General features: G+C 41.4%; 3 protein-coding genes across 4 annotated transcripts; 1 reads left to right on the top strand and 2 right to left on the bottom strand.

The window, feature by feature from the left end:
* Positions 1 to 1,853: 1,853 nt before the first annotated feature.
* On the bottom strand, positions 1,854 to 3,289 carry gal3st1b (galactose-3-O-sulfotransferase 1b). The gene is made up of 2 exons (XM_030768067.1): positions 3,162 to 3,289; positions 1,854 to 3,006 (listed from the first exon to the last, which is right to left on the bottom strand). Exons 1-2 carry the CDS (start codon positions 3,287 to 3,289, stop codon positions 1,854 to 1,856), a joined length of 1,281 nt encoding a protein of 426 aa, XP_030623927.1.
* Positions 3,290 to 6,957: 3,668 nt separating this feature from the next.
* Positions 6,958 to 10,252, top strand: srsf9 (serine and arginine rich splicing factor 9). Of its 2 annotated transcripts, none has more exons than XM_030769146.1 (5): positions 6,958 to 7,003; positions 8,498 to 8,706; positions 8,833 to 9,005; positions 9,544 to 9,716; positions 10,003 to 10,252. In XM_030769146.1, the coding sequence occupies exons 2-5, from the start codon at positions 8,549 to 8,551 to the stop codon at positions 10,225 to 10,227; spliced, it is 729 nt and encodes a 242-aa protein (XP_030625006.1). In that variant the 5' UTR covers positions 6,958 to 7,003; positions 8,498 to 8,548; the 3' UTR covers positions 10,228 to 10,252. The 2 variants fall into 2 exon arrangements, with proteins under 2 accessions (XP_030625006.1, XP_030625005.1); XM_030769145.1 differs by having other exon boundaries at positions 8,333 to 8,706.
* A 1,332-nt stretch (positions 10,253 to 11,584) lies between these two features.
* triap1 (TP53 regulated inhibitor of apoptosis 1) lies at positions 11,585 to 12,734 on the bottom strand. The gene is made up of 2 exons (XM_030769544.1): positions 12,492 to 12,734; positions 11,585 to 12,206 (listed from the first exon to the last, which is right to left on the bottom strand). Exons 1-2 carry the CDS (start codon positions 12,636 to 12,638, stop codon positions 12,129 to 12,131), a joined length of 225 nt encoding a protein of 74 aa, XP_030625404.1. The 5' UTR covers positions 12,639 to 12,734; the 3' UTR covers positions 11,585 to 12,128.
* Positions 12,735 to 13,312: the final 578 nt, after the last annotated feature.

The following is a 13,312-nucleotide window of genomic DNA, read 5'->3' as shown; positions in this document are numbered from 1 at the left end:
ATCGCAGTAAACCATGAACATTACTACAACTTAATATGTGAGTTAACTTAGCTCACGAACAAACCAAAGTCTTAAGACATAAATTACAGCTAGCTGTAGTCATTGTTTAGGTTGCCGTCTTTATAACTAATTCGGCGGGCAACACAACTGGATATCCTTCGATGCAAACTACTTTGAGTGATCAATTTAACTCTATCAGCGTTGCTTTCTACTTACAGTCAAACCCGTTTCTGTTGTTCCGTTTAATTCGAAGCTGCTGTCTCACTGTAAAGTCATGCATAAAGCAACCTTAAAGGTTGGAACCCCCGTCTGCAGCGCTTTGAAAGACCGCAGCCTTGAGGGGTCAGTTCCCCATACAAGGCTGCAAGTAAGGACAACTATTGATCCTTCCAAAGAGGTGGCTATATATTCAACAATGAGCTAATTCTGAGAGTTTCTGGCTAGGGGCCAAGCCCCCCATTTCAGCTGCAGCACAGCCAGACTGCTTAGTCGACACTACGCGGACTCTCAAGGTCCCCCTCTGTCTGAAAGCAAAGACTGCAACACCAATCAGAATGGAAACTGGATCGGCAAGCTTCCCATAGAAAGAAGGCTCCCTTACCCGAGGACGAGGTTCCTACAGGAAAATAATGCGATTGGGTCGTTCTCTGCACGCATTCTCCAATGAGATCGAGAGAGCCTCTGTGCACTTCATTTCTATTGGCTGCCATATTCTGCGTCATTTGTTTAAAGTGCGACCGACACCTTTTGGAACTGTCATTTGAGGTAACTGATCGCAAATTACGCTGCAACATCAGGACAAATCGCAGTTAGTATAGATAGAAAAACAGCCACACTCACATGTTTTTGTTGTTGTTTTCATTTTTTCCTCCTTTTTTCCTTTTTCTTGAGTGTAGTGAATCCAAGAAATTGTATATCTGGCCGTTTCACAGGAGTGTGAAGAGATATCTAGTTTAACATGGTGTGTGTATGAACACTTTGCTTGATACGATGCACTGTGCATCACAGCATGTTAGGCATACAAACCATTAAAAGCAAGTGAATACCTAAGTTTTAGTCCAGTGGAAGTCCCATCATATATTCAAGGGTCCGATGATCAGGCAATGAGTGACTAGGGTGTGCCAGTGCTGGAACAAAGTGTAAATGGGGTCCTTAAATAATCGACCGAAGACACTTATCCACGGCTGACACCGGCATGCGTAACTCAAAACTGCCATCTTCTGGTTTTGGTAGGTATTGCATCAGTCAACATAGTATCCGAGAATTTTAATGTGATCTCATATTTTGCCAACTGAAAATACATATTTATAAATATTTGTGCATGTATATAAAATTAGATACAAAACATTTACAAATGCAAACACACGCGAATATGCTGCATTTGAGGGTAGCGGTACACTGACTCAGATATGTAAATCAGTGAACTCACTGCACCACCAGAGTTCATCTCTCAAGGGCAATGGACCAGTTACAAAACCAGGGAAACCATGCTTGGAGGTTAAGCATATCTTCATTTTCTCTGCATTTCAGGCCTGGTTTTGGCTACAGAGTCAGTGCAACAAGCAATGGTCATAACACATATTAGTGAAATTGAATTTAGACATGCTGTGGAGATAGAGTAGTATTTGAGGTTTTATAAATGAAAAGTTACAGAGGTAATATTTTAGGTTGATTAGGTGTGTAAAAACAAGTAAAAAAAATGAAACAATAAAAAACAGTACATAATAAATAGCAATGGGTGTGCCAGTCATACTAGTTTTTGACATTCAACAAGCATGTGTAAATCGTGTGGGGTGTGTAGCATTTTCTAATGGTTTCCAACGAAGTTGTCCTTTAAATAGTGGCATAAACTGTCACGACAACATCTTATCCTTAAACCAGCCCCATAGTTTGGTGATCCACAAATTCACCCCCAGTTCTGTGAGATACTGGATCTCGGGAGTTAGCATTTTCCTACAGAGTTCTTGATGCTGGGGACTGATGTTTGTTCTTAGGTTGTATCCTAAAATGGAGCTCTCTCCAACAGGTTGCCACGGTTTCATGCCTTGCTCCCTGATTTCTCTCGCTTCCACTGCTGTTCCACCTTCGATACATTTGGCGGCCATCTCTGCATTCCTTCTTCGCAGTTCTGTCACATCTTTCTCCATACGTGTCTTGCCATACGCTTCTACTTTTGCCCAGAATGTGGCATTAAAGTGGCGATATAGTTTCCAATCTGCGCCATTCCACTCACGGGCCTTTGCCCTCAACTCTGGTGTAAGCTTTGACACAGAGGAACCCCTCCGTGCGTTGAGTTTGAAAAACAGCAAATCATCCATATTCCAGCAGAGGGCGTCCTTGAGCAACATAAGCGATTCCTCGAAGTACTCCGCCAGTAACACCAAATGAAAACGTTCAGCGATGTGTTGAATCGCTTTCTCCACTTGGGGGTCCTGCGGCTCAAGGTTGTTCTCGTAACCAAAATCAAAAAGCTGCAGGTTTTTGAGGTAGAAGGAATTAAAACTGTCTGGAGTGAAGTAACGGTTAGGATCATTTAGAAACTCAGTCAGTTTGTCTTGCCCACGAATTTTCCATGTAAGGGGAACCAAACTCCTATAGTAATGGAAAGATGACTCAAACAGCTCAGCTGGATCTCTAAGAATGGTGAAGAAAACTGTATCTGCTGGAAGCAGCTTTTCAACCTCAGGACCATTGAAACGCATGTGGTTGCAAACAATGTTGAAGCACATGCTCGGTTTGTAATCCTTCACTTGTGAGCGGAAGAATGGAGATGGATAGAAAAAATCGTTACGGCTGGCAGGGAGGGCAAACTTTAAGTTGTGCTTCTGCCCAAACCGGAAAAGAATGTTTAGTAACGTGCTACTTGCAGTTTTGTGCGTCTTCATAAACATGACGTTGATTTTCGGCTCACAGTTTTGTGTCTTTTCCTTCGTTCCTTCAGAGACGGAGAAAGTTCGCCGAGAGCTCCTAGACGCGTCATCTGCACAGGCAGCATCCGGCGGAGGACTGAGGAGACATGGATCAGAGAGAGAGAGAGGTGTGATATTCATTTCTTAAACAAAATTATGGTTAAACCCATCATGGGTTATGGTTAAACCCCCTTGCTCCATGAAAGAATACTCTTTGCCATAGCTAATAAACCTAAGGACACACAGACTTACGTATGCATGCTGACGTGGGATGCTGGTGGAGACAAACAATACAAGACCATCATAACGCAAGTCAGTAGAGCCCCCAAGACTATCTTCTGTGCTACTGATTTGACATGTGTGTTTTTAGGACACGGCATGCTCCAAATATCCGTGAAGTCCTGTCAAGACAGAAAAAAAAAATGGTAGATATTCATCAATGGAGCTGATTTGAAGACACGTCGATGCAGATATAGGTTTACACTTCGTGTTTGTGTGTGTGTGTGAAAGCAACCCCCTCCCCCCCCCCCAAAAAAAATCATTACAAAGGAAACAGTGACTGGGCATTGCATCATTAACACTTAGTATTACTTTCTCTTTTTGTTTTCATCATTGTTTGTGTTTACAGTACTTGTTGCTTTATTACACTCTGCACTTTAATGTTGTATGTATGAAGCATCATCACACCCGAAAAAACTCCTTGTGGGGCAACCCACTTGGCAGTAAACCAAACCCTGATTCTGATTCTGATTATGCAGAGACAGGACTGAGGTGCAGTCCTCTACCAAGACACTGTTTTTTTTTTTATTTTAGATACATTATTAAAGAAAATATTATATTATATATTATCACCCTGGTCACCTTATACTTAGTGGTTACTGTCTCAGAATGCAGATATCATTGTTTGGCATGAAATAAATGTGTAACAGAATAATCATCCAACTGCCAATCCAAATATATAATATTTAAATAGTACCATTGGTGACAAACTGAAATACATCGATACATTTTAGAGACTGACCAGCTTACACATGAAATTTATTCTATACCAACAGTTTTGCTGCTCTGTACATGCTCCTTGACCCGCTGACTGAGGACAAAGAATCAAGTCTGTCTGGGATCACATGTCATAATTCTGATTGCCAACATATTCTGCCTGAAGTATCAGTCTTTTTACTGCAGAGCAGAAGACAAGTCAGGTGGTTTGAGTGTGAGATGACTGAACAGATACAGTTGTTTTTGCCCAGTGACATTGTTCATCTCAATAATGTTCACAGAAGTCAAAGGAAGGACAAACATGATCCTTAAAACACTATGAAGAAGCAGTACCTATCCAATCACATGTACCATCTTTCTGCCTTCATAACTGAACATAAACTGATACGTTCAAACATCTTTGCTATGTAAAAACTGCTGAGGTTGTGTGGCAGAACGCAACCCTTGTTAAAAGTACAAATAAAACAAACCATGGGAATATTCACCTTTGGTGATGAGTCACCTTTTTTCTCCTGGAATCAAGTCAACTGTGAGGTTTGATGAAACTACCAGCACTTCACGTATGTTTACACACCAAACATTCACAATACAGTAGTCTCACATACAGAACAAAGGAGAAAAATGGAACTGTGATAGTGTTGCCTTTATGAAACCTCCTGATAACCAACTCTACACAGTAACCACTCTGTACATGGATAATATGTGCACCTACAAACAAAACAATAGGGTTCCCACAGCACCGGTCGGCTTGGACCAAAGGGGAAGAAGGGGGAAAGAGAAGGGGGAAAAAAATCCCTTAAACTAAATTTAACACAACAGCAACTGAGCAAGTGAAAAACTATTAGCTACAAGTTTAGCAACAACCATGTCCTCATTTTATCAGATCTTTTTACTTCTGCGACACACAAAGCCACATTCTGTAATTCGCTGATGATCTGTTTCTGCTATGCATCTCTAAAAAATGACAAAGAACAGAACCTCATATGCCGCTTACCTGACTCGACTGACGGCTCATAGAGTAGGAGACGCTAAAAAATGATTATTTAAAAAGCAGGTAGACGCAACATATGGGTTTTGGTCCGGGACAAAAAGGGCAATCGCTTTTATCAATAATGTCTCCGTTCAGAAATTTCTGTCGCTCTGCAAAGTTCACTATCTCCACTCCGTACACACTCAAACCTGCTCTACTGGAACAGAAGCCTCAGTCTCAGCAGCTGACATTTGGGAATGAGTTTGTGACTATACATGTGCTCTAATGGGTTGAGCCAGCCTAACTGAACACCAATCAGCACTGCAGGGGTGCACCGACAATTTTATGACAAGTGAAGAAAACTCTCAGTTAGTAGAAAAAGCAACAAATAAAAGATATATATATATATATATATATATGTGTGTGTGTGTGTGTGTGTATATATATGTGTGTGTGTGTGTGTGTGTGTGTGTGTGTGTGTGTATATATATATATATATATATATATATATATATATATATATATATAAAAATTACATTAGGTGTATGGCTTAGAACTTCCTCAAAATCCAAATTCCTCGACAGGCCCATTAAATACTCTGACACAGGTTATTTAACCTGACATGAATGAAGAAAACAATACAGTCTATTTTTGGTTTCATTTTTCATTATGAAGTTTCTTAGCATTTCTCTGTTTGTGATTCTCTGTGACTCAGAGGGACAGGGTTCCAGAATGGTTACAGGGCTTTGTCAATCATCATTATGATATAAATAAAGTACTACAATATGACATTGATTCTGCATTTTATAAGTTTGAATCACAGTGTGGCAGTATGATACAGTCCACTCAGCACTGCAGATTTAGCAATGATCAAGAGAATACTTCAAGAGTCACTCAACAATTTGAAAAATTGTTAGATATATTTTGTAAATTTTAAAGGAATTTCTGGCTGGTCACTCGTTTCACAACATAACAAACTGACTGGATGGCGAATGATAAATGAATATAATCAACCATACTTTACTTCCCATGGGTAATGATACACACAATAAAAGATTGCTCATGTGTACACATATTATATTATGAGTTGACCATGTCAAACATTAGATAATTCATTTATTTTTCTTGTCATATCATGTTATGAGATGGGGACAGAGATATGGAGCCAGTTGTTAGGAAACTGTAGCTTTCTAAAAAATGTACTATCAAGGTGTGGTGTGACAGGTCTGACAGCTGTTGACAAATAGCCATACAGAAAAGGGGTACAGTCTGTACGCCGAGGAAGAGAGAGAGAGAGAAAATCTGGTCCCATCTGTTCCCTCCTCTTCAGTCTTCAGTCTCTGACCCATTGCGAAGTCTGCCCCTGTAAATCCTGGTGCATTAATTTAGACTAAAATGGAGGGTTTTCTGCGCACACCCACAACGACAAGGCAGAAGTCAACTGGTCACACCCACTGCTACCCACACATTTACTTGGCAACTGAATAGTGTTAACTACACACCTCTACTACGATTTCAATTCGGCCTAGGCAGGGCTTTATTTGGATAATCTTGCTTACGTAAACATGAAGCGCTCCTCATTTGTAATATTCAGGGTAATGCAGAACACATCGCTCACAAAGGCAATTGTGTCCATTATAACTGCTCATCCATAAGTCACATCAGTTTTTTGTGCACTGTCGCGTAGATATGTAAACGCTTATCTTTGTATCTCTGTCCATTGCTGTGTGGGGCTCGAAGCATGCATGAAAGACGAGATAAAAACAAAACCTGTTTGACTGAGCAGTACAACCAACGAAGGTTAAAAAATGTCTGTGAACATTACTAAAGATTTTTTTATTATTGGATATTATAGATATCAGTAAAATCAGTTAACAAAGTCGCAAATTGTCCAGAACACGAAGTTCGTTCAAATGCAATACGATTAACTATGCAGTCACTGCGGATATTAATCATTTTGTGGACATTCAAAAGCACCGGAGCTGTCCTATCCCCGTCTCAGCCTATTATATTTAGCCGTGCTTGACCTTGAAGTGGGCGGGTTTTGAACGCCGAGGGAGCGGTCTGAAAATACTTCCTGCTCCGGAGGTAGTCTTCTTGCATTGTTTATCTGCTGATTTTTAAAGAGGTATGTCAAAATCTCGGTGCTCTAGCCCTTAAATCTATCTATATGTGTACTACTACAATGCAGTATTTTGTCAGACCTTATGAACATTTATTTCACAGGCTTTGACTTAGACGAGCGTTAGAGCTGAATATGCAGCTTGACAGCTAGCTAGGATAGCAAATTAGCTAACGATAATTTAACAAAGAGACTAACTAGATCCAATAGCCAGTGAGCTAGCCAGTTGTCGCCATTGTCACGCTTGTCTGGTGTGGACCTAGCATCCTGTGTGTTATAGACTAATTGGGTACGTTTAAGAAGTTACTTTTTAAGGTTATGCGAGGCAGTGCTTTCGAAACCGTTCCTTATGCCATCCTTAGCTCATGTTAGACACGACATGTCACGACTAATGCACCCAACTGATAGCTAGCTGTACTACATAATGCTAGCTAATAAACTTAGCAAGATATCAAAAGCATTCACCACAGTCGTGTATTGCCTGCGGGTAGCTTATAACGAATAAGACTTGGCGGTTAACGAGGTGTGCCTTCACAGAGTAATAATCTACATCGGTTGAACAGTAACCTAGTCGTTACAGTGTCCTGTCGTGTTTTTTTGTTGTTGTTGGTGGGTTTTTTTTATTGCACACGTAATGTTCTTGATGAGCTCGCCACCTAGCTAACAACTCACGATTTAAGAGTCGCAAGGTACCATGGCTTGTCTAAGTTATAGAAGGGGGCGAAGGTCTGACTAGCAATATTGAGGAAGTCACGACTGCACGCGAGTGTGAAATGAAACTGAGCAGTCTCATAACAGATGGCGCTTGAAGCCAGTCTGAAAAAGGGTGATCGCTAGTGAGGTGGAATTTTATGAAGCACAAACATCTCCTATTTCGAACCAGAAAAGCCTATGTAAGTCCCACACCTAATGTGTCATCCTTATAAGCCTTGTGTGACAATTTGCATGCTAGTCTCTTTATTAGCCAAGATACTGAATGGGTCCTTAATTTAGAGTCACGAGGTTAGCAGATATATCACAAAGACCCAGTGGCTCAGTTGCTGTAATATTTTAATTAATGACAAATCTGAAGAACTGTTAGTCCTACGCATCGCTTTAAGTCACTTTTTACCAACTGTCCAACAAGGTTTTGATCCTAGTAGGCTAATGGCTTACTAATTCAAATTCAGCGGTTGATGCAAATCATTCTAGTTTCCTCATACTGACAGGGTTCGACAGTTTTCATGCACGGATAAAGACAAAAGTTGTTCATGGCATAAGTTCATCCTCGGCAGTGATAGCGATAGAAGTCCTTTTTTTTTTTTTTTTTTTAATTAATCATCGTGTGTTTCTAAGTTTGCAGACTCTGGTCCTGGAGAGGTTGCTTGAACAACAACATGTACCACCTCCTCTACTCAGCCCAGAGTTTAGATTTTTAAATTAGAGGATTTGTAGAAGGACGGACTAGAATTTGGATTGTCTCAGCACCTTTTCCTGGAAAACCCAATATTTCCTCGAAAGCCTGCAGGTTCAACTGGCTTGTCGCAGCAGGGGGCGAGTCCCATTGAAGCCATGGCGGACGGAAGGATCTACGTGGGGAACCTTCCGATGGATGTCCAGGAGAGGGATATCGAGGATCTCTTCTATAAATATGGAAAAATTCGGGATATTGAGCTGAAGAACAACAGAGGAACCATCCCTTTTGCCTTCGTCCGATTTGAGGATCCACGGTGAGTTCCTCAGGTGGTGTGGTCCAACGGCCCATGACAGCTCTCAGGGAACTCAGTGGAAGGGAACTGTTTCAGGGGGTGTCTCGGTAGAAAGAGAATTAGGAGTCCTTTACTCTTTTCTCATAGGGATGCGGAGGATGCTGTCTACGGAAGGAATGGATATGGATTTGGAGACTGTAAGCTTCGTGTGGAATATCCCCGATCTTCTGGATCCAAATTCAGCGGTCCTGTTGGAGGTGGACCTAGGGGGAGGTTTGGCCCCCCAACTCGTAGATCTGAGTTTCGAGTTATAGTGACTGGTAAGTGTGTTGGTGCAGCATTCTCTCTAAACGACCTCAGCACATACTGGCAGAGTGTTGATGAAAGCATAAGAGGAGAATTCCACCATCCTCAGTCAAGCGGAGATAACTGATGCCAAAACTCAAAACCGTCCAACTGGCAAAGGAACAATTGGCTTAGGAACATTCCTCTTCGACAGCTGTGACATTTTGGCTCGAGCTGTCTGGCAAACTGAGAAATATCGGTTCGCGTAAAAACCTTCCATGTGGTTTAAATATCACACGGTCTCAAGCTCACATTTTCCCGGAATATAATCAAGTCGTTTTGAACTTATCATAACTTGCAGTGTGTCCTTGGCCAAGTAAATACATGCAATAGACACTTCATAATTAGAAATGTGTTTATTCTGGTGTAACAGACACTTTGTTTTGTCAGCTTTCACATGACATTTGGTAGAATAAATTGATAGAAGTCCACCTGCTTTTACAGAGTCATTGTTCCCACCCACGTTCTGAGTGAGTCCTCAGTCCTGTTTTTCTTGTTTTTTCCCTGTCTCAGGTCTACCTCCTACTGGCAGCTGGCAGGATCTGAAGGATCACATGAGGGAGGCCGGGGATGTGTGTTTCGCCGACGTGCAGAGAGACGGAGAAGGGGTGGTGGAGTTTCTCAGGAGGGAGGACATGGAGTACGCTCTGCGTCGACTGGACGGGACGGAGTTTCGCTCCCATCAGGTCAGCTGATCTGAGAAACGTATTCATATCGTGCAAAAACAAGGCAAGCAGAGTTTGATCATCCAGCACTCAGCAGTGAGGAAGATGCTTGGAATTCCTGTGATGTTGTTAGATTTTACCTGTCCCAGAAAAAAAAAAAAAAAAAGATGTTTTATAGGAAAAACATTTCTGAAGTTTTAATTTATTTTCTGCCGTCTTTGGACGATAGAGAAGCACGCGGCACAAGAGCGGCATTGCGTTTTTGAGCCGACAAACCCCGTAACCCGCTCCTCTGTTTGTCCCACAGGGAGAGACGGCGTATATCAGAGTTCTCGAGGTGAGGAGCGCGAGCTGGGGCCGCTCGCGTTCCCGTTCGAGGTCCCGCGGACGCTATTCGCCCCCGTACCAGAGCAGAGGGTCCCCGCCGCCTCGTTACCGCTCTCCCCCGCGCCACTCGCTGTCACGGCACAGTCCACCCCCACGGCGACTCCCCACACAACACCACAGCCCCCCTCCCCGCCACTATCGATAAGCCCCCGAAAGAAGAATGAAGGGTTACCGACGACGTCTCCCCCCCTCCCCCCACCCTTCTCAACCCGCCTGGTTTTTGTTTTGTTCTGTTTCGTTCCTCTCAGTTTTGTAATTTACATTCCATCTTTTTCGACACCCCCCCCCCCCAAAAAAGGCCTTAATCACAGTAGATTTTAACATCTGTTCTCTGATTTGTGGGAAAACTGTCATGTTTATTGTAAATCATGTGCCATTAGTGTTCACTGGCATCTGTAAGAGTCACATACCTGTGAGTACGAAGGCAGATTCACTCTTACAAAGGTTTTAAGAATTGCTGGCCTTTATGACTCATACTGCCCCAGTAACTTTGACATTTTGAAATGTTGGACATCTATTAAAGACATGTTTTGTTTTGCTTTGTTTTTGTTTTGTTGTTGGTGGTGATGGTTTTTTTGGCCCATCTTTGAATTGAGAATAGTGAATGATGTTGATGTCAGTGCAGGATGAGTGTTGTGAATCTTTCCAAAACTGGCATGATTTCACTTTTGTTGTTTTAAATGAAAGGCATATCTTTTAACTAGCTTGTCGTTCTGCCTTCCTGTCTTGCCATTTTTTTTTTTTTGTTAGTTTGTTTTTATTTTGTATGGAAAAGACTGTATGGCTGTATGGAAAAGACCTTTTTCATTAAAGCATTGAACCATGCTTGTTTATTCTTCCAGTGTATTGTATCGTAGTGTAATGTGTTGATTTAGTCTGTAATTTTCCAGCAGTTAATTCGGTGGTCAAAACTGACCATGCTCCCCTAGAAATCTCACTGATATGTTGTTATACAAAAATCTGTTATCTGGTTTCCCCATGATTGTCTGATCTTTGAGCTATATCAATGAAACAAGCCACAAGCATTTTGTTACGTTACCTGTTAGACACAGTGTCCCACAGTTATGACCGTGTGATAGAATGTGACCGTCTCGAATTTAAAAAAAAAAAAAAAAACAGACTGATTTATGGATCGATTTACCAGACAAGGGGCTAAGGTTAGTTGCAAGTGGATATTCCACAAAGTAGGATTTCTTTTGGCCACATAACTAGAGCCAATAGCCAAGACCCTCCAATATCAGTGTTCCTCAGCTGCTCTATTGGCTCACTTGCTACTGGCTTCTCTTGGCAGGTACTGCCTTGTGGAACATCCTCTGGTTTTGTCTTATATCCTGAGTGAGGAATTAACCATTTGCATTCCTTACATTTCTTTCTGATGCGTTACGCAAACGTCGGTGTCATATTTTTTTCCTTTCTTTCACGTGGAGAATCTTATTGTGTGTTTGTGAACATTCTTTTTATTTCATTTATTTCAGAAACAATACAAAAGACCGATTCATATTTGTCTTCTGGGTTACTTTTAATAACTCAATCATGCACATCAGTAACAGTCAAGTTACTCAGATTCATATTTTGCAATCCCTTCAACAAAAATGGTCACTTATACAGGATATTAATATTTATGACCTGGACATTCTTGGCACCTGTTAAAGTATCGCGTGAGTCCGAGGCATTTGTGTCTGGTAACATCCAGAGAAACAGATGCACATCACCTACACGAAAATAAACAATAGGAAAACATTGCAGCCATTTGCCGAAAACGCCACAGCACCTCGGTTTTTAAATTGTGATTTCCAGAGCGAGCCAAGCTTTCAATATTACTGCTCACGTTTCCATTCGACTTCCGTACCAAATATGATCCCGAGGTTCGGTTCCTCGTTGAAAAAGTTCGGTCTTGCGTTCGCGTTAAGAGGCTTTAGATCATGGCACCTTCGGCCATCATTTCTTGACCAGGGATAAAAACGCTGGCAACCCGATGTGTCCGTGATGCGTTTAGGCTACATGGTGCGATGGGAGAATGGCTCCCCATAACCATCCACAATGGCTTTAGCTGCCTGGTTTCTCTTTGTTTGGCCCCATGAATTCCACACCGTCAATGGGAATATCCTTTTCTTTGATGGCCTTCTGCAAATAAAAATGCTACAGTTAGCATGATAACAGTGCAAACATAAGACATGGCACATACAAAATAACTGGAACAAAGTTCAAAATTTGCTTGTCAACTGCGCCAATTCATTAACAAAGGCTCACAGGGCTCAAGATGAACTTCTCCGATCTGATGCTGGAAAACACATCGTGTGGTAGAAACCAGCAGTGTATAGCACTGCAAATGACCAGCACTTAACTAACCTAACACATTCGTCGCTCGTTCCCAAAAAGCCTCCACATTCTAGTTACAGAGCGCTTTACCTGAACACACGACTGATATTTCTTGAACATTTCGGTGCATGGATCCTCGCTTCGATCTCCCTTCAAGAATTTCTCGGCAAACCAACGGTTAAAACATTGATCATATTCACGTTTAAGATCTGTGCAGCCCTCTCCCACACTGTTCATTTTTCATAAATATAAAACTTCACAAAAATTTGCTGCTAAACAGATTGCCTGATGTAATTGTTCAAACTGTCTCACATTCGGCCGCCTTCAATTGACTTTCATTGCACCACGTGATACAGCAAGGCCTAGGCGCGTTTTTATGACGTAAGTATCTGTCAAAACTCGAACTAATGCGTTTAAAACAACGTTTAAAAAAACGGAAACAAAAATCTAAATATCATTTAAACCAGTCTATCACGGGCATACTCTCCAACCTTGACATATTGTCCTATTTCATGTTAATAGCGGAAAAAGTATGAACACTTTTTTCTTGGCTTACCTTTCTGTTCGACTCTTTACATGATGACAATAAATCCATTTAAGACTGCCATGACTTACATTTTCACAAGTCAGATCTATCTTTCAGTCCACGATAAAATAAAAATGCGTTTTCTATTTTAAAATATTTATTTGTTACACATTTTATTCTAATTATATGTTGGTCTTAATTATTCCTTATTAGAATTATTAAATTATTGTATTCCTTCACTAACGGGGTTTGCACGTGCGTTAGTTCGTTTGCTTGTTCGTTCGTTTTGTTTACGTGTCAGTCAGATAGAATACTAGAATACTGGTGACAATTCAGTTCAAGGAAGTGTGTGAAAGCTAACACCGAAAGCTCTCTGTGAAAGGCG

The sequence above is a fragment of the Chanos chanos genome, chromosome 3 (genome assembly GCF_902362185.1).
Source record: "Chanos chanos chromosome 3, fChaCha1.1, whole genome shotgun sequence".
Classification (NCBI taxonomy): domain Eukaryota; kingdom Metazoa; phylum Chordata; class Actinopteri; order Gonorynchiformes; family Chanidae; genus Chanos; species Chanos chanos.
This window is presented reverse-complemented; position numbering and strand designations above follow the sequence as displayed.